The sequence below is a fragment of the Equus przewalskii genome, chromosome 15 (genome assembly GCF_037783145.1).
Source record: "Equus przewalskii isolate Varuska chromosome 15, EquPr2, whole genome shotgun sequence".
Classification (NCBI taxonomy): Eukaryota; Metazoa; Chordata; class Mammalia; order Perissodactyla; family Equidae; genus Equus; species Equus przewalskii.
The window spans coordinates 88,885,354-88,906,333 of NC_091845.1; the positions used below are offsets into that span (position 1 = coordinate 88,885,354).

A 20,980-nucleotide genomic window follows, 5' to 3' on the forward strand; every position below is an offset into this window, starting at 1 on the left:
TGTACAGTCTGTTTTAGAACATTCTCATCACCCCCAAAAGAAGTCCTTTAGCAATCAGTTCTCATTTCCTCCCAGCTGCCTCTCCCTCAACTGTAGGCAACCACTAATCTATTTTCTTTCTCTATAGATTTGCCTATTTTGGTCATTTTTTATCACTAGAATCTTAAAATATGTAGTCTTTTGTGACTGGCTTATTTAGCATAATACTTTCAAATTTCTTTCATCTTGTAGCATGTTTAAGTACCTTATTCCTTTTTATTTCTTTTTACTGTCAAATAATATTCCCTTGTATGCATATACCACGTTTTATTTATCTGTTCATCAGTTGATGGCCGTTGGGTTGTTGGTGATCTTTGGATATTATAGATAATGCTGCTGTGAATATTCCTGTACAAGTTTTTGCGTAGACTTAAGTTTTCGTTTTTCTTGGGTACGTGCCTAGGAGTGGAATTGCTGGGTCGTGTAGTGATTCTGTGTTAGCCTTTTGGTGAACTGTGGGGACTGTTTTTCAAAGTGGCTGCAGTATTGCATTTCCGTCAACAGTGTGTGAGGTTCCAGTTTCTCGGCATCCTTGTCGACACTTGTATTTTTGATTATAGCTGTCGTAATGGATGCAAAATGGTCTCTCATTGTGGTTTTGACTTGCATTTCCCTAATGACGATGGTAATGAGCATCTTTTCCTGTGCTTATTGGCCATTTTTATATTTTCTTGGAGAAATGTCTGTTCAGATCACCCATTTTGAAGGTGGTTTGTCTTTTTTATTGCGTTTGTAAGAGTTATTTAGTGACAAGTCTCTTAAGAGAAATATGATTTGCAGATATTTTCTGCCATTCTGTGGGGTTCTTTTTACTTTCTTAATGATGTTCTCTGATGTATAAAAGCTTTTAATTTTGATGAAGTTCAGTTTATTTATTCTCTTGTTGCTTGTGCTTTCAGTGTCATCTAAGAAACATTTCCTAATTCAAGATTATGAAGATTTGTATAATTGCCTATATTGCTTCTAAAAGTTTCATAGTTTTAGCTCTTATGTTTAGATCTTTGATCCATTTGGAGATAATTTTTGTATATGCTGTAAGGTTAGGTACCAGTTTTCATTCTTTTGTTTGTGACTGTTCAGTACCACTTTTTGAAAAAACTATTCTTTCTCTTTTGAATGTCCTTGTTGGAAGTAATTGACCGTGTATTTTTGGATTCTCAATTCTGTTCCATTGATCTGTATGTCTGTCCTTATGCCAATATCACATTGTCTTGATTTTGTAACTTTGTAATAAGTTTTTAAATTGGGACATGTGAGTCCTCCAACTTTGTTCTTTTTTTTTCCAAGTAGTTTTGGCTATTCTGAGTCCCTTGAAATTCTATATGAATTTCAGAATAAGCTTATCAGTTGCTGCCAAGAAGCCAGCTAGGATTTTGATAGAGATTGTGTTGAATACATGGATCAGTATAGGGAGTGGTACTGTCTTAACAATATTAAGTTTTCTGACCCACACGTAGAATGTTTTCCCATTTAAGTTGTCTTTACTATTTGGACAGTGTTACATGGCTTTTCAGGTATAAGTTTTGCACTTCCTTAGTTATTTTATTCTTTTTGATGCTATTGTAAATGGAATTGTCTTAATTACGTGTTTGAATTGTTCATTGCAAGTGTGTAGAGACACAGTTGATTTTTATACATTTATCTTGTATCCTACACCCTTACTGAACTTACTTGTCCTACTAGTATTTTAGTGGAACCTTGAAGGTTTTCTTTATATAACATCATGTCATCTGTAAATAGAGATAGTTTTACTTTTTCCTTTTCACTATGAATGCTTTTAATTTCCTTTTCTTGCTTAATTGCCCTGGCTAATACCTCACCTACAATTTTGAATAGGAGTGGTTTGGGCATAACTCCTTGTTCCTGATTATAGGAGGAGAGCATTTAGTTTTTCACCATTAACTATGATGTTGGCTGTGGGTTTTTCATAGATGTTCTTTATCAGGTTGAGGGAGTTCTCTATTATTCCTACTGTATGGAATGTTTTTATTATGAGAAGATGTTGGATTTTGACATATGCTTTTTCTACATATGTTCAGATGATGATATGGTTTTTGTTCTTTATTCTGTTGATATGGTGTATTAGATTTTTTCTTCTGAGGAAGATTTGCCCTGAGCTAACATCGTGCTAGTCTTCCTCCACTTTATATGTGGGCTGCTGCCACAGCATGGCTAATGAGTAGTGTAGGTTTGCGCCTGGGATCTGAACCCCATGAACCTGGGCTGCCAAAGCGGAGTGTGCTGAACTTAACCACTAGGCCAGGGGCCGGCCCCTAGATTAATTTATTTTTTATGTTAAGCCAAACTTGCTTTCCTGGGACAAATCTTACTTGGTCATGGTGTATAATCCTGTTTTATATGTTGCTGGATTTGGTTTGTTAACAATTTTGTTGAGTTTTGCATCTATATTGATAAGAGAGAATGATTTGTAGTTTTCTTGTGGTGTCTTTGGTTTTGGTATCGGGATGATAGTGGCCTCATGGAATGATTTGGATACCATTCACGTTTTTACTGTACTTGCTTTATGTGATCAGTTTTTGGTGTGAGACCCTGTGTTATATTTTGGTGGGCCATTTTCATACTGTTACATTATTGTAATGGACTGTGAGGTATGTTCTTCCCAATTCCAACATCTGATTAGGTGAAATGAGGCCCAACACTTACAGCGTTAGACTATTTTAAAGGTAATTGGTATAGTTTGAGTGGATATAGTTTGAGTTAGAGTGAAAATTTTTAGGGGCAAAAGTATAAACTTTTAATGGATGATTAATCCACTTAAGTGGATTTAACCTGATAGATTTTTGGTTTTGTAACTGAGTGACTCTTAGATTTGAGTGAGTGTTGGCCTTGTTAATGGACACCATAGTAGAGCTTGTCCATCCAGTGCCCCTGCATGCGGAGGGTAACAGTTGCTTATTGTAGTGTGTCTCTCAGTTTGTGGAGAGAAATGGCAGTTTGAAAAAGGTCACTAACAGGTGATTTATTTCGCTTGTTTTTATTGAGGTAAATTGTACACGTAGTGAAGTGCACAGATCCTTTGAGTTTTGGCAAATGTGTATACCCATGTACCCACTACCCCAGTCAAGATATAGAACATTTCCATCACTCTCCGAGTTCCCTCATGCCCCTTAGCAGCCCATCTCTCCACTTCTCCAGCAGCAGAATCACTGTTGTGATTTCTATAACCATATGTATTTTAGTTTTCTCTGTTTTTGAACTTTTAAATGGAATCATACAGTGATTCTGGCTTCTTTTACTCAACATAATGTTTTTGATATTTATCCATGTTGTTGTGTGTATCAGTAGTGTGTTCATTTTTACTGTTGCATAGTATTCCACTATATGGATATACCAGAATTTATTTATCCTTTGACACATTGACGGCCATTTGGATTGTTTCTAGTTTTATATGGATATAGGTGTTTGTTTCTCTTAGAGAAATACCTAAGAGTGGAATTGCTGGGTCAGATGATGCCCCTAATAGATTTTTGGTATTTCCCATTTTCTACAGTTTGGAATATTTAGGGTGTAATAATAGGCTACTTGATGCCAGGAAGAGAGAAACCTTGCTATAGTAAAACACACTTTAAAAAATCACATGATAGTATTTTATCCTTAAGGATATTTTTAAAGGTACTGTATTCAGCTGTATTTTAATGGAAATAGTTTGTGGTTTGTGGGCAAACAGGCTACTTTTATAAACTTAAAAACTGTAAGTGTAGAAATGAACCATTTTATTTGATAGTAGCAATCTGAATTTTGAGTTCAAAAATAATAGTAAAGCTGTTGAGAATAAATAGAATTAGAAGCACTCTGGATTTAACAAGGCTGAGTTTTTAAAAAATGCACCGTTGTTCAGTGCTTCTCACAGATCTGCAGTAAATAACCAGTTTTTTAAAAATTTCTAATCCACTGATTACTTATATTTTTGTAAACTACAATACGTTTTTAGACAAATGAAATTTAAAAATTTAAGACATAGAAAATGAAAGCCTTAAATTTTTATTGCAGATTCAACAGAAATAAAATTACTCTTTCAACTTCTTATATGAGTTTATGATCCCATATATAAAATTTATGGGGGCTGGCCCCGTGGCCGAGTGGTTAAGTCTGTGCGCTCTGCTGCAGGCGGCCCAGTGTTTCGTTGGTTCGAATCCTGGGCACAGACATGGCACTGCTCATCAAACCATGCTGAGGCAGCGTCCCACATGCTACAACCAGAAGGACCCACAACGAAGAATATACAACTATGTACTGGGGGGCTTTGGGGAGAAAAAGGAAAAAATAAAATCTTTAAAAAAAAAAAATTTATGTACCTTTTCATGTTATGAACTGGTAACAGTTTGCAGGCCAGCACTGGTCGTTTTGTGGATCACAGTAGCTTAGATTCCATTATTTTACTAGGGATGGCAAAATGGTGGTATTCTAATTCTGTTCTTTCTGGGTTTCTTTTGTAAAGAACTTTCTCTCGTTAATTCTGTAGTTACTTGTTGTAGGGTTCATACTGGAAAGGCAGAATGCGTGCTTGATTCCTTTCCTTTTACCAATTTTGTTAATAGTGTTTCCAGACTAGTAGACAGGGCCACATGTAGAAATGAGACTGGGTTTATGAAGTATGATAGTAGCATTTTGAAAAATGGACCGTGTGTTAAATACCTGTGAAACTGTGACATTCTACTGCTTAAACTTTACAATTTTATTTGTTAGGAAAAAAACATATAGATCTCTTGTAAGCTAAAATTACTTCTTAAAAGTATTTTAGGAATAGTGATTATATGAGAGCCAAAATTGAGTCTGTTCACAAACTCAGTATATTTAGGAAGAGATAGCCCTTTCATAATCTTTTATTTCTGCGTGAAAAATGTCATCTTGAGGTCTTAGTATACTGATGATATGGGGACATGAACTGAAGAGAGACAGTGAAGTTCGGATATAAATAGGTATTATTTCTATTTCTTTGTTTACTTTTTTGCAAAGAACCTTTGGTCCTTGTTCATGTGAACAGGCTACACATATACATACACTTGAAATCACCTTCCGAAGAAGTGTTTTCTGTTAAAGTAATAAATCTGAGTCAGTCGCAAAGTCAATTGGGAAAACTGAAGGTCAACGTAAAGAAAAAACCTGTGAGCAGTGTGACTGAACAAAGATAATCAGACTGAACACAGTGCAGAACTTTTCCTTCCAGTATTTTAGTAGTATTATGACAATAGTTGTCACGAAATAGTGTCTGTGTGTGTGTGTGTGTGTGTATGTATGTACGTGTGTTTAGCCTGCCAACTTTTAGAAATAAGCAGGTTGCTTTGGGCTGATTGATAGTGGTTTAGATTTATCTGAGATAACCATGTTCCTCAGTTGGCTAATGCTTACCACTGAATAGAAGAGTAGCTATAATAAAATTTTTAAGGGTTTAAAAATCATCAGGTAAAGAATATTGTACTTTGATTTTAGCCAACAGTGCCAAGTTTTCTTATTTAATTTGGAACTGGCTGCATAAATACAGTTTGTCAACTAAATAACATTGCCATAACTTTTTGGAAAGACCTCTTTTAGGGTAATTGAAATCCAAGGAAAAAAGAGATTGTTGGTTTCAAAAAGTTTAAAAATTGGTGTTATAAATTGTGACACTGGACTAAGTCTTTATTTTGCCTCAAGTTAGAGGAGAAAGATAATACAGTATTGTGGTTTTATTTTCTTACCCAGTGTTCATATGTATAAATTTAATCCATTAGAACTGCTTTTAATTTATCTGAGAAGGTAAGATTCCTCAACCATGAGGTATCAGGGGATGTCTGACTGCTAGATCTTTCTCAGGTACAACACCACTTCCACAGTTAGAGTTTGTCTATGTGGGAGTCTGGCCATCTTTATGTGGGTGCTGGAAGGAGTATCTGAGTCTAAGCTTGACTGTTTTAATTCATTGGTGTAGATAGTACATTCAGACTGTTCATTATACTCAGGAGTGGTGCCCACTTGGACTTGCAAGGAGCTGTTGACCCCTTATAGATAGGGTAGAAGAGGATTTGGAATTGAGAAATAGATGGTTATTCAAAAGAAGGTCACGTTCTAATCAGAAGGACAAATTGGTTCAGTAAAGGAGAAAAAATAACTAAGTTAAAAACGATATCGAGATGATGGTTGCTTGGTCCCAGATAACATGTGGAAACAAATAGGAGTGATGAATACTAGTTTGAAATCTCGTGAGAGAAAGGAGTTTTCTCAGTGTGTGAAGTCATTGACAAACCAACAGCAGTGAAAAGCTGAGACAACACGTGCGTCACTGGGCACTTGTATCTGGACACTGAAAACTTATACGTGATTGATTGAAGGATTCCAATAGAAGCCAGTAGGGTTCTGTTGCATGCTCGGATTAAAGGAGAGAGAGAAAAATGAACTCAGAAGAATTGATTCATCAACATTTTTGTTTACAGTGCTGAATATTATAAGGCAAATGGAACAAAAGTTAGTGATGATAATTTAGGCAACATGAAACAGTTGATGATTGGTAAGCATGCTTATACAGCTAAACGTGTCCAGTATTATGTATTACTGCATCAGAGGATGTTTCCTGACTGCTAGATTTTTCTGAGGTAGAATACCATTTCTTAAAGGTATTTTATGCATTTGTTACATAAAATGAACAACTGTCTAATTGTCACCTGTATTCAGTACTTGCACCTAAAATTTTTTTATGTGTGTTGTAAGAGACTTAGACTTTTTTTGAGTCATATGCCACTTATAAATAGATAAAAGACACGTGTGTGTGTGTATACGTATATACACAGACATGTATATATGAAATAAATTAGTTTTGGTATTTCTAAACTTTGTTTGCTTTCAGTCTGACTCTTCTGAATTACTTTTTGACTTGAATTGTCCAGGTCCTGCTTTTCCACATATCCTTCTACACCATCCAGAATTTTGATGATTTGGCATTTCTTGAGAGTGCTCAGTTACTTCTAGAATTTTTTTCCCAGGCCACTGACAACTCATTCTGCAGGTTTTGATACTAGCACTTTCTTGATCTAAGCAGAAGATGTCAGTGGAAGTTTTTCAGGTAATAACCAGAACTGAGTCCTCCTTCAGATGGCTTTAAACGTTTAGCTGACTGAAATGTTAAGGCCTTGTCTAATCATACCACTAGGAGTAACAAGACGCTGCACTTTCCAGGGACCTGGCTCAACTGTTCGTGGAATGCATAGAGAAGTGGTACGCCTGGTGAGCTACGTAAAGCTCCAGCGTCTGTTCTAGGTGACTTTCAGCCAAGTTCACCTATAGTTCTTTCCCTGAACCCTTGGTGCATCTTTCTCTTCTAAGGGAAATTTCCTGAGAAATTTGGGAATCTCTTACCCTTAAGAGATTTTATATCAAATTGTATATGACTGTGACCATGACAGTGGCAGCCGTGTCACTGGGCTAATGGGAAATTTGAGAAATAGTGTGACTTCACAGGTGTCTGGCTTCTTTCAGTTAGCATGTTTGAGATTGATTCATCCATGTTGGGATTTTTCAGCCAGAGAAGACAACATGCCTCTCTGTGGGACTGTGCAGAGTTTAAAGAGCAGTTTAGGCTACAAGAGTAGGCCGTGGTCTCATAGGGCTTGGAAAGTGTTTTGGACTTTGTTGAACTTTATTCTAGGGGGAAGTCACTGTAGGGTTTTAAGCAGGGGAGAGGGCTTGAATCAGATTTTTTTTTCTTTTGAGCACACAGGCATGTTTTAAAAGTGATCAAAGTCAGTCGTCACCAGAGTGGAACAAAATGACATTGTGTCCTTGTCATTGTATCACGTCAGAGACGTGATAACATCACCAATGTAAAATTGTTGGCAAAAAGTGTTTATCTGGAATCTAATTGTTCTAAATAAGCCAGCAAACAGACCCTGGTTGTGGGACATTGTACAAAAAGCTGGTCTGAACTTTTAAAAAATGTCAGTGTCATGAGAGACCATAAAAAGGTGAACAGGTAAGTACTTCTAGATTAAAGGAGACAGTGACATGACAGTGCATGTGCCAAGTGTGTGGTCCTTGATAGGGTTCCAGAAATTTTTTTTTTTGGGGGGGGTGAGGAAGATTGGCCCTGAGCCAACATCTCTTGCCAGTCTTCCTCTTTTTGCTTGAGGAAAATTGTGCTGAGCTAACATCTGTGCCAGTCTTCCTCTATTTTGTATGTGGGATGCTGCCACAGCATGGCTTGACCAGCAGTGGGTAGGTTGGTGCCGTGCCCAGGATCTGAACCTGGGAACCCTGGGTCAGTGAAGCAGAGTATGCAAACTTAACCACTACACCACTGGGCCAGCCCCTGGAATTTTTAAGAAATCCATAAAGGACATTATTTGTGACATTTGGGGAAATTCGTTTGTAGATACTATCAGTGTTAAATTTCTTGGATTTGATAATGGTATTGTAGTTACGTAGGAGAATGTCCCTGTTCGTAGGAGGTGTGTGCCGAAAATTTTGGGGGGAGCGAAATATCTACAATTTACTTTCCAGTAGTTTAGAGGAAAAAGTATATATAAATAGAAATAAAGCAGGTGTGGCAGAATATTACTAATTGTTTAATTTAGTTGGAGGGTGGTGTTCGTTGTACCATACTTTCAACTTTTATGCAGGTTTAACATTTTTCTAAATGAAAAAAGAAGAGGATAGAACAAGTCTTTGGTAAAGTCAGGAGCTAGGGAGCCTCCCCTTTAGTTGTGGGCACCTGCTTCATTCAGCCTCTGATGTGAGATGAGGGTCTCTTATGAAAAACCTTTGAAGTCAATTGAAATTTCTAAAGTACTGGAGGTGTTGGATCATTTTGTGAAGAAATTGTACTGCTTTTCCAGAGTTGTTAGGTGTGGTGAGATTAGATAAGTAAATGTGGTCAAACTTTGAGTATCTTGATAGTGAACAGACTATTCTGGGTAATTGAGTATCCCAGATCACTAAAATGTGTGTTTTAAAAATCTCTTTTAACCCTAAACTTTTAATTTTATTTTGACAATTGAAGACTTCTAAAGTGAAAGGTCTTTTTAGGGGTCGACCTGGTGGCACAGTGTTAAGTTCTCATGCTCCGATTTGGTGGCCCGGGATTCACCGGTGAAGATCCTGGGTGCGGACATGGCACCACTTCTCAAGCTGTGCTATAATAGGTGTCCCACATATAAAGTAGAGGAAGATGGGCATGGATGTTAGCTCAGGGCCAGTCTTCCTCAAAAAGAAAAAGTGAGGGGCTGGCTTAGTGGCGCAGCAGTTATGTGCGCACGTTCCGCTTTGGCTGCTGGAGTTTACCGGTTCGGATCCCGGGTGCGGACATGGCACCACTTGGCAAGCCATGCTGTGGTAGGTGTCTCACATATACAAAAAAAAAGAGGAAGAAAGGCATGGATGTTAGCTCAGGATGAGTCTTCCTCAGCAAAAAGAGGAGGATTGGCAGCACTTAGCTCAGGGCTAATCTTCCTCAAAAAAAAAAGAAAAAAAGTGAAAGGTCTTTTTAAAGGGCAACAACTTGAGTTTAGTATTGATGACATTCAGTTTCTGGTATCATTTATATAGTATAATGATAATTTTCTCAGACATCAACAGAACATTATTTCACTCAAGTAAGCAAACTTTCTAAAGTAATAAAGCTTACCCCTTTTAAGTAGTAAAATAATATAAAATAATTTTGAAGATAGTCTTGCAAAAATATAATGCATATTTATGCACTTTCCTTCTGTAGTGCTAATTGTTTTGGAGTTAGAAAAGACTCACATTTTAGTCCGGCTTTTGCCGGTGTCCTCAGGCAGGTGACGTAGTGTCTGAGTCTTCATCCATTCGCCTTTATCCATTCATCTACTGCTGGGCGCTTGCGTTGTTTCCAAAGCCTTGGCTACTGTAAATAGTGCTGCAGTGAACATGGGTGCATGTATCTTTTTGAGTTAGTGTTTTTGTTTTCTTTGGATAAATACCTAAAAGTGGAATTGCTGGATCATATGGCAGTTATATTTTTAACTTTTTGAGGAACGTCCATACTGTTTTCCACTGTGGCTGCATCAGTTTGCATTCCCACCAGCAGTGCGCGAGGGTCCCTTTTTCTCCACATCTTCGCCAACACTTATTTCTTATCTTCCTTGTATAATTTTCTTAATATTTTTTAGCTCATTTAGAAATAATTCCTTCTAGTATCGATCTGTTGATTGTCTTTCTGCCTTGGTCTCTTGTGGAGATGTTATTCTATTCCTTACTCTTTTTTTTTTTTTTTAACTTTTGGTAACTTTGTATGGAATTTAACTTCTCTACCTTTTGTTTTTCTTTTATGTGATTTTAATTTTCCTGAATTTTTAGAAGGAATCTTGGTTCAGATAACTTTTAGAACTTTATAGTGCTCCCTCTTCTGTTTAAATTAAGTATAACTTAAAACATTAGAAACATTGAGAATTGTTTATTTCTTTGTTAAAAAACTTACAAGAGTAATTTGAACAGTGCTTCCCTTTGTGTCTTCCCTGGGCTTTTGTGGCTTTCAGTATTCTCTCCTTTGCGCTTTAAAACATCTCCAAGAGTTTCTTTAATTTGAAGTCTTTTTCCTGGAGCTACTTCCTCTGGGATACTCTCATCCTTTTCATTGCAGCCGCTTTCCTCCCTAACATCCCTGAGTTCTCCTTCGCGGCTCCTCTGGCTGCACATCTAGAGCTGCTCCAAGTGCAGCAGGGTCAGCATTGCCGTGGCCCACTATTTCTTCTGTAACTGCACTTATATGGGTCTCAAATTTCTCTTCCAGCGCGTCACTTCTCATTTGTTTGCTGCACTTTCACCTTTGTTGGTTAGACCCCTTTTTGGATTATCCATATGTGTAAGATGTTGTGTGGATTTCTCACTGGGTGACAAGGAGGCAACACAATCACACTCTTCTTGGCTGTTGTGTGGTGACTAATCACCAGCAGCCTTGAAAGAAGGGCTGTGATTGGTCACTGATTATGATGCGCTTCTGTTATTTATGTGATGATTGTGGACTGAAGAGCTGGCAGCGAGTTTGTACTTGATGTAATTACTCACATTTAATAAATGGTGACTGAGCCATGCTGTTGGGGACTGGTGTTAGTTAACTAAGCCTTGGTATAAACAGTGGTCACTGAAATGTGTGCATATCAAAGTCATGCAAAGTGAGAACTCTGACTGTCCTGTGAAAATAAACTGGATGCACTTGGATTTGGTAAAAAGTGTGAAGGTGATAATGAGACTGAATCTGAGAAATTTACACTGTAACAGTGTCTTTCGAAAATACTTTAACTGTTCTTTACAAAAAAAGATTAAGAAACTAGGTAAATTCCTTAGAAGGGAGTGTGTGTGTGTGTGTGTGTGCGCGCGCGTGGTGCTTGTGCGTTCGCGCGTGCACTAAGACTAAGGGCAAAGGTTTAAAAGGAGAAAGTTTTAGCCTTTCTTGCACTAATATTCTATAAACTTCGCTCTCTGTGATTTGACTTTTCTATATTCGATATTGATATGATTAAAACCTTCATTTTCGTGATCTCGGTGATCCTGGCCTGTGGTGAGGTCCCTCCCACAGAGCCCCTCTAGGTGGCTTCTCACTACTGCAGCAGCAGTGTTAGTGGCGGTGTGAGGTCTGCATTTACTCTTTCATGTAAATAGAGAGGGAAGAGGGATAGACAGGGTTACACGCGGGCCTAGAGGACTGGTTTAAATTTTTTTATGTGCAAATTTTACAACTGGAGGGGAAAAAGTCCAAAAATATGTTTATTGTAAACATTTAGGAAATATTGGAGTGTAAAGAAAGATTGATTTAAAATCACCTGTAATCCCATCATTCCGATATAACCTCTCAATATTTTGGTGTATATCTGTACAAATGTTTCTTTTTCTTACATGCACAACACTCTTGCACTTTTACACAAAATATTTTAAAATGGGATTGTATTGTGTACGTGTCCTCCAAGTGGATTTCCAAGGCACATACAAATTTTTAAAGCTTTTTCTTATGTAAAATATAAACAGAATACAGGCTGAACTAAAACAAGCTCAGTGTGCCTGTCACCCCGCTCCAGTGATTTTACTGCATTGGCAGTTGTGTTCCATCCACACCCACCCACTCTTGCATTGTTTGAAGCCAGTTCCAGGTAAATATTTCAGCACGCATAGTTAAAAATTTTACATTTTGCCGAATTGCTTTCTAGAAAAGTGTGTTATCAGTGTACACTTGGCAGAGATAACAGTAAAAAGCTTTTTAAAAATTTTAATGTGTAGGTTATATGCATATATGTCATTTTCCTCAGGTAATACAAAAAATATTAATAAGATGGATTTGGGCAAGCTTATACTCTGGCAGCAAACTTTCAGTTCCTCATCTGTATATCCCTCCTAGGAGTACTGTGACTGTTGGGTAGGGTGACCATATAATTTATTGTCCAAATTGGGATGCTTTTGAGATTCGAAGGAGGCACCATTAATAATAATGCCAATATAACAGGCATCTACCAGGACCATATTTTGGCACAGCTGTGTTGTATACTCACCCTATGATATTAGATAATGCACACAAGATGCGTCATATGTGGTGACTGTATCGTGTAGTAAGTAAATGGTGGCTTTTATGAAAGTGTTTATGTATGCCTCTATATGGATATGTGTAAGACTCTTCCCTTTAAAAGAAGCGTTTTGAATTGGTAACTCAGAAAGTCCTAAGTTAACAGTTTTTGTTTCACTGTGTTTTTGGAGCTGACAATGACCACTGTTTTTCAGAGTAGCTCTAATTTTCATGATTAAGAAGACATTTGTGTTAATACTTGCAGCTGGAGAATGCTGGAGGAGACCTTAAGGATGGCCGCCGCCACTGCGAAGGAGCTGTTGTCATTCTGGATGCTGGTGCTCAGTATGGGAAAGTCATAGACCGAAGAGTGAGGGAACTGTTTGTGCAGTCTGAAATCTTCCCCTTGGAAACACCAGCATTTGCCATAAAAGAGCAAGGATTCCGGTAACACTTTTCACTTATGTTTTTCTGAGGAGGCTGAGCTTAGACTGTGAGATACTTTATTATTAATTTGCTTGGGCACTACATTTTTTTGTGAAGATAAGACATGGAATGGTTTTACAAGAAATTTCCCATGACTTTGATTAAAAAAAAATAGGGGAAAATTTTAAAAAATTAAAGGAAAAGATTTTGATTGCATGGGTATAAGAACTTAGTTGAGTATTTTATATTTTATAGGATGTCTGGATCAGGCCTAGATTTGGCTGTTATGGTCATTCATTCATCCATATTCCAGAGCATTTGATCAAAGGAATATGTGCAGTGGCTAGAATACCTAAATGAGAAGGATTCTGTGTACAATGAGTCTTTTTTGCTTCCTATCGCAAGAGGCTGGTTTCTAAAGTATGAAGATTTCTTAAGTCTTAAGATTTCTTAATATAAGTGCTAATTCCACAGCTTGTACTCTTAGAACTAGTCAAAATGACAGACAACTTATATATTTAGTTTCTTCCTTTTAACAACAGTTTCTGGTTAATACTATGCCTTTTCTCATGGAATTGATGTCCTTTTTTTATTGACCCTTATCCAGAAGCAAGCAACTGCAGGTTATATCCTTAATTGGCTCTTAAACCTTAATGCTATGTTTCTTCCAAAATATGTGTTTAATTTTTCTTAAAAACATAATTTTTTTCCATTAGAAAAGTGGCTAACTTTTAAAGACTTCGTAGACCTGTATATATTATCCTGGGATTCTTGTTTCTGAAATAGAATGAATTGGAAAAAAACCTGCCCCATAAAGGGCAGGTTTAAATTTAACCCTGTTCTAGTCTCAGGATGCAGATTGAAAACAGCTGTTTTTTTAAACTGTAGACTTTTAGAGTCAGAAAGGACCTTTGAGTTTATCTAATTCAGCTATCTTGATGGCCAGTGAGAACCAGTTTTAGGGGAATCAGAAAACTGTTTGAGAAATCCGAATGGCTCTGTGAGATCCATGCTGCATTCTCCCACCCAAAACAAACAGAAATTCCCCAGCAAACTAACCCAGACTAAATGTTTAGAATAGGGTCGCCAAATGCTTGGAAATAAAAGTCTTGATTGTTTTTCCTGTCCCCTGACCCTAAACAGTTCCTGTTCCGCTTGTGCCTAGAGGTTCTTTTCTGTGTAGAGTGGGAACTACAGGTTGTAGCTTTCATTCCTATAATCCTTTCTGCTGAGACACGTGTTTGACCACCGTGTTTCTAGAATAAGGATTAGTTTTAATGATATGAGAGACATCTTAACCTACCTCTTTTTAGAACCTTAATCTGCCTCATACCTAAAATTGGTATCTGGAATGCGTATGGCTTATTGGGCCTTGCGATTGCAAGTTAGTTTCAGAATAATAGCAGGGTAGAAATAGCAGACTCAGGATGAGTGATTAGCTCTTCTAAAGACTTACTGAGATAAGAATTTTTGTAATTGGTTTAAGTGCTGCTTAAGTTTTATCCTTGCCTGAGTCTACTGCCTTTTCTTTCTAATAGTATTAAGAATCTTACAGCCTTGAGTTGTTTAGCAGATTATTGAGGGATGCTGGGGCCCCATGGTGGTTATCCTTTATACAACTAAAGATAACATACTACAATTCTAGAGGTCTTGATTGTTTTATTAAATGTGTTTTACAGAATTTTAGCTTCTGCATTTTTAAGGAGCTACGTTACATAGCTATCCTTTGGGCTAACCCCTCATCCCTTTAGAATTTTTATCTAAAAGCTGTCACATTGATCATCTGAGTGGTTGTCTTCAGGCTCTTTTGTAGGAGATAGGCTAACAGACATAATATATACCATAATTCATGTTCCCGATACAGAGTTGAAAGAGTGGGGCTTTTGAGCTCACTTAAATATTGTTATATATTTTTTAAAGTGCCCTCGCTTGCAGAGCAATTTTTATGAATTTGACTTTTGTTATGTTATTCTTCTGGATGTAGTATAAGCTTAGCATTTTAGTTTGTATGTTTTTACATGGCAGGCAGCCACTAATTATAAAGTAAATTGTAATCCTCCTGAAAACTCAAACTTAAAATGAATTTGAGGGTACTTTAAATCGAGTGAGGGGCTTGAGTTTGCCTGTGCTCTGCAGGTGGGCCTGTGTGTCAGGGTGGAGAGCACGTGGAGTCTGAAGGTGCAGGTCTGCCCATGGCTCCAGTTACTTGTGGCCATGCCACGGTGAAGGCCCAGGATGACAGATTTTTTTCTGCTTTTTCCTAAAGACCAGAAATCTGAATTTTTATGTAAGATTCATAATATTAAAGTGTTCTAAATTTTTTTGAGTGAATACTGAGGGCCAAATTAGACCTATCAGTGGTCAGATGAGGAACATAGAATAGGCCTGAGTTTGCTGCTTTCTTTATAATAATATTTGACTCCCAAATGAATCCATAGAAGGCTCTGTAAGCTGTAACATGCTAAGTTGTAATATAGACCTGGTTCTGAGAGCAGGGCGTATGGGGCAAAAGATGTTAGCTCCCTTTCCTGGGTCTCAGGTAAAACTGTTGGGAATGTTGGACAGGTTTTAAACAGGCAAAGTTAGGTAATTCTTCACAGTCTGCCATCCTTTGTTGTAGAGCGTTTTGCTCGGAGTCATCCAGGACCTTCATAATACCTTCAGTTGTCCTGTGACCTGCTTTACTCCTTGTCTCCCAGAAGACCTATATTTTCTCCATCTCCCTTTAGAATTCTCATTTGCTTCTTCCATTGATGAAGAAAACAGTTGAAACAAATGCATGCTAACCTTCACAGGTAGAAACATTGGTATTTATATATTTGAAAGTTTGTGCTTATTTACAAGTGAATGTTGAATTGGTAGACTTCCACGTATTGCAATAAAGTAAAGATAATGAAGCTGTGTAGAAGGATATTAACTAGCTGTGATAGAATCTGAGTCTGCTCCAATATACCGAACACGTAACAGTCTCTGAATCTGTATTGAGTCTCCCTCAGTGGAACAAGGGAGAGAGGGCATAGACTTTGAGTAAAAATTAGCAGTTAGGGGTTCTTCACTGACCCACTTTCTTAAATCCACAGTGCTATTATCATTTCTGGAGGACCTAATTCTGTGTATGCGGAAGATGCACCCTGGTTTGACCCAGCGATATTCACTATTGGCAAGCCTGTTCTTGGGATTTGCTATGGCATGCAGGTACATCCGTGAATTGGCCTTAAGAGTTGACTTAATTTTATTCTGTTTGTGACTCCTACTGTGTTAGTATTTTCTGTTTTTGGAGTATTTAGGATATTTAGTTGTATGAGATCATTTGTGTGTATTGCAACTATTTATGAAATGCTACACTAGTATGGCAGAACTGACCTGAGTAGGAACCTATTTTCAGAAAAGTAAGTATGTTATTACTGTATTCAACAACACATTGTCCATTTAAAAAAAATTTAGACATTCACATTTACATAAAGGTACAGAAATACTATGCAGAGCTCCTGTGTACTTTTATTCAGTTTCCTGAGTCTTGGCATTTTTAACTGTTTGAGGGTAAGTTGCAGATATGGTGTCCTATTGCTTGTTGTATTACCTAAGTACTAGGACTCTCTCCTGCATAACCATAGTACAACTGTCAAAATCGGGAAGTTAGCATTGATTCAGTGTTAGCATCTGTCCACAGACTGTGCGCTTTTCATTGTTTGTCTCGTTAATGTCCTTTCTAAGTCCTAGATCCGATCCAGGACCATGTGTTGTATTTAGTTTTCTTGTCTGTTTAGATTCCTTTGGTTTGGAACCATTCCTTAATCTTTCCTTCCCTTTCATGACCTTGACAGTTAAAAAAAAAGTACATGTCATTTACATTGTGGAACATTGCTCAGTTTTGGTTGGTTTGATGTTCCCTCATTCTTAGGTTCCGGTTCTGTGTTTCTGGCAGGAGGACGGAAGTGCTGCTGAGCTGTTTTCAGAGTTCCTTGTTAGGGAGCACACAGTGTTGATTTGTGCCATGATATGTGATGTTTATATTGATCATTTGGTTAAGGTGGTGTCTGCGAGGTGTCTCCATGGTAATGTTTGTTAATAAGTATGTATCTTGGAGTTATATCAAAAGCAAGAATAAATAGGGACTAACTGAGGTCTTGAGTTGAGCTCTTCTTCTATGAGTTAAATGTTTAGAAATCTATTTTGGCTGTTGTGCTTACTTTATTTTTAAGTAGTGTAGGTTTACCAGACAAGTAGAATGTGATTATTGAATAGATGATAGAAAGATAATACTGAGCCAATAAATGCTAAATTCTCACTTATGAAAGAATGATTTATTCACTAAGATCTATTTACTAAGGAGGTGGGGATATGAGTAAAAATTTAAGGAAAGTTATCCATGGTGATTGTAAGCAAAATGATTTTCTAGTTGAGAAAATTTTTAACAATTTATCTTATTTAACCAGATCACCTGAAAATTGGGTTAGCTGGGAAGTATTCCCTGAGTAATATAATAATATTATTAACTGATATGTTACAGTATTTTGCCTTTTCTAGTGTCGGAAGCAGGATACTTTTTTTTTTATAAACTCAGAATTTTCTGCCATGATAGGAATAGCCAGATAAATGTAGTGCTGTGGATTCACATGTTTGTGCGTTAGCTTGAACTCTTTTTCCCTTCTGCCTCCTGTTTGACTTTAGCACGTACTGAAGTGAAAGGGAAGACAGGGTCAGAATACAAGTGAAATTGATGTGTGAGATCCTAATTAGCCAAAATGGAATTGTGTTAACTAAAATATCAGCTTTTTAATTCCCTCGTGATATTCTGGTCCTCCCTAATTTTTATTGAGAATTACCTGTTAATTTTCAATTTCTTGCACGTATGGCTTAATAGTAAAGATGTTGCATTCTTTCTCCCACTGACTGAGTTGTTTTAAGTCTTTGGATTGGGGATAATTTAAAATTTTGGTAAGTGGGCAAAACAGAATGAGTTTCTTTCTTTTTTAAACAACCTGGTTGAAACTATTGTGCTTTAATAGGAGTATTGCACAGAGGGAAGCTGTTTGAAAGGTAGAAAGTGAACGGACCAATAGATTTTCTTCCAGCTGACTCAGGAGCTTTCAGTGAAGGCAAGAAATATCAATCAGTGTTCACATAAGAATGCGAATATTTTTATTATTCCTTTTCTTGATACAAGAGCAGAATATTAGAAATCACTCGTGTGTAAAACAGCTCTATCTGATTTCATTTCTTGCTAATTGATTGTTGTTTTCCACTTTGATTTAGAGGAAATACTGGTCACTAAAAATATGTAAAGTACAAAATCTACAACAAGGGATATTTTCTTATCTAGAAACAAGCATTTTATAGTAAAAGGGTCTTTTCCCCCTGTTAGTGTTCTCCAAAAAGCCAAATGGTGATTGTGAATTTGACTTGGATAGTAACTTACTTTTAGACTTTTTCCACTGCGTATTCTAACGAATGTATTTTCTTAGAAGAGCCTGCATCCCAATTGAGGTGAACATTGGAAATTGTCTGACTTTTTTTTTAAATATACCTTTTTCCCAGAATGTAATGTATTTATGTAATTTATTGACTCTTAACCAGAGTAGTCAGTATTAATCCTATAGCAGAAGTTTAAGTTGAATGGTTTTTAGTGTATTGTGAAGCACTATATAACATTCTCTAAGGAAGAGTCTCACAAGGGTATTTTTTAGGACCCACTTATAGTGCAATAGATCTGGAAGATGCTTCCTTAATTTAAGTGATAGTGGCTGCTTGACCATTATGTTGGTCCCCTGTATAATTGTAAGGCCAGATTTTTCTGTCATTGAATAGGGATCTTATGGTAGCCAGAGGCGGGCCTGCTCATGTGAAATGCATAAAAAATTTTGCCTTTGTGCCATCTGAACTTTCATAGTAGGATAACAGAATAGGCTGATCTTGGTCCTTTGGGTAGAAATTATTGTCTTTCCATAAAGTATTGCTATTGGTGAAGGACTGCCACTTCTTAGTGATGATTAGTTGGGTAATTTTGGCACTAAAGTTCTCACTTGAGGATGTGCCTTTGCCCCCTCTGGTGTCCTGAAATTTCGGTAATTTCAGTGTCTACGTGCCATCTTTCTCTGAGAAGTGGTCTCTCTTGTCAGAGCCTTTCTAACTGCTTCCTGGTAGTTCTTTGCCCTAGAAGAAAAAAGTCTGTCCTGCTCACTGCTCCTGTTCTCTCACTGATTTACCCCCAATTCAGCATAAGAAGTAGGATATTACAACTTTTGAAACTCTCTTTATATTTTTCTTTGCTCAGATTCTTGGGCTAACACTTTTTCTGAATTTTGTTGTTTATTCCCTTTCTTTTCTTTATAGCTTTATATGTATGTTTATATTCCTAAATAATGTTATTTAGTTTTGCTCATTGATCTTTATATAAATAAAATCATACTGTGTGTATTAATTTCAGCTTTGGTTTTGAGATTCATTCATGTTAATACATTTAATTGTAAGTTATTCATTTTCACTACTGAATTTTATTGTTTGAATATAGCACAAATTAATTATACATTCCATTGTTGGTATTGCTGGTCTTTCTCCAGTTTTTTTGCTGTTACAGATAATACTGCTACAATTATTTTTGTACTTGTCTTCTCGTGTTGTACATACACAGACTTTTTTCTTGGGTAACCATGGTTTAAAATGCTGTATCTCAACTTCACTAAGTGATGATATTTACCCCCAATCTACATTCCAACAGCAGTATATAAAAATTCCCTCTGCTCTGTATCCCTGTGAAGTATTGACATGGTGAGATTTTTCTTCTTTTTTTGTCTTTCTGAAGAGGTGTTAAATGGGATCACACTGTAATCTTGATGGTCATTTTTCTTATAATTGGAAGGTTTGTATATTTATTTGCCATTAGTGTCTTCTTTACTTTAAAAGCTTGCTTGTGATTTTTGCTCATTTTTGTATTGAAATTTTTTAAATTTATTTTTATTTTTTGTTGGTGAGGAAGATTGGTCCTGAGCTAACATCTGTTGCCAATCTTCCTCTACTTTTTATGTGGGATGCCACCACAGCATGGCTTGATGAGTGGTGTGTAGGTCCGTCCTTGGGATTTGAACCTGCGAACCCCAAACTGCTGAAGCAGAGTACTCATACCTAACCACTACGTCACTGGGCTGGCCCTTGTATTTTTTTTTTTATTGCGTTTATGTATGCTGGATACTAAACTTTTGTCAGTTTATATGTATTGCAGATAACCTTCTAGATTGTGACTTGTCTCTTTGCTCTTTAGCATCCTAAGAAACATCTTTATTACAAATGTTTGGTTTCTCTATCTACTCCCACAAGGTTTTGTCAAATTATTTTTATTGGCATACTTTCTTTCCTGTTCTCCTTCCCAAATCTAAACCTATTATAAAACCTTGGCATATAAGACAGATGGAGGAGGAGCTGATCTGGTTGGGATGGTGGACTGGGAGTGCTGCGTGGGTTTCTTTGAGGCTTTTAGGACCTTGGGGTTATCGGGAATCCATAATGAAAACCATTTCCTTAAGTCAAATAGAATATTAAAACAAGAATTCAACAAAGTAAACTGTTTTATTACATGTGAACTTATCCCCTCTTTCCACAAACACACACTTAGCTGATTGCAGCATAGTCAGGAACTGAATAGAAGCGGGAAAGCTTTCTGAACAGGTGAGATAGCTTTAAATTTTACTGCAAGCTCTTGGCTTTGTAAAAGCCTTTGATTTAGACTTTGTGGACTTTGAAATTGTATAGAGTCCCAACAGCTTTGGTTGTCCTGATCATTCAGCTGTCTTCTGATTAAGAACTGCAAATTAGGGGAGGCAGAGTTGCACAGGCTTCATGTATATGCTAGGTATATACTTCATATACTAGAGGAGAACATTCATTTTTCATTCAGCGAATTTGAATGACTGCTCTGGGTCACATACTTTCTTAGGCCCCTGGGGCTAAAGAGACCTGAAGACGAGAAGAGAATGTGGTCGGTTTGTGATTACCCACAAACTTGAATGGCTGGAGTAGAGC

At 37.0% G+C, this 20,980-nt stretch overlaps 1 protein-coding gene across 4 annotated transcripts in view; it reads left to right on the forward strand.

Annotated features, from left to right (window-relative positions):
* GMPS (guanine monophosphate synthase) overlaps window positions 1-20,980 on the forward strand; it is a 54,816-nt gene that overhangs the window by 5,179 nt on the left and 28,657 nt on the right. For 2 of the 4 annotated variants that reach the window (XM_070577730.1, XM_070577731.1), the window contains exons 2-3: window positions 12,804-12,985; window positions 16,045-16,159. In XM_070577730.1, the coding sequence (XP_070433831.1) occupies window positions 12,804-12,985; window positions 16,045-16,159 (297 nt within the window). The remainder of the gene's footprint in view (window positions 1-12,803; window positions 12,986-16,044; window positions 16,160-20,980) is intronic. The other 2 variants (XM_070577732.1, XM_070577733.1) reach the window with 1 other exon arrangement.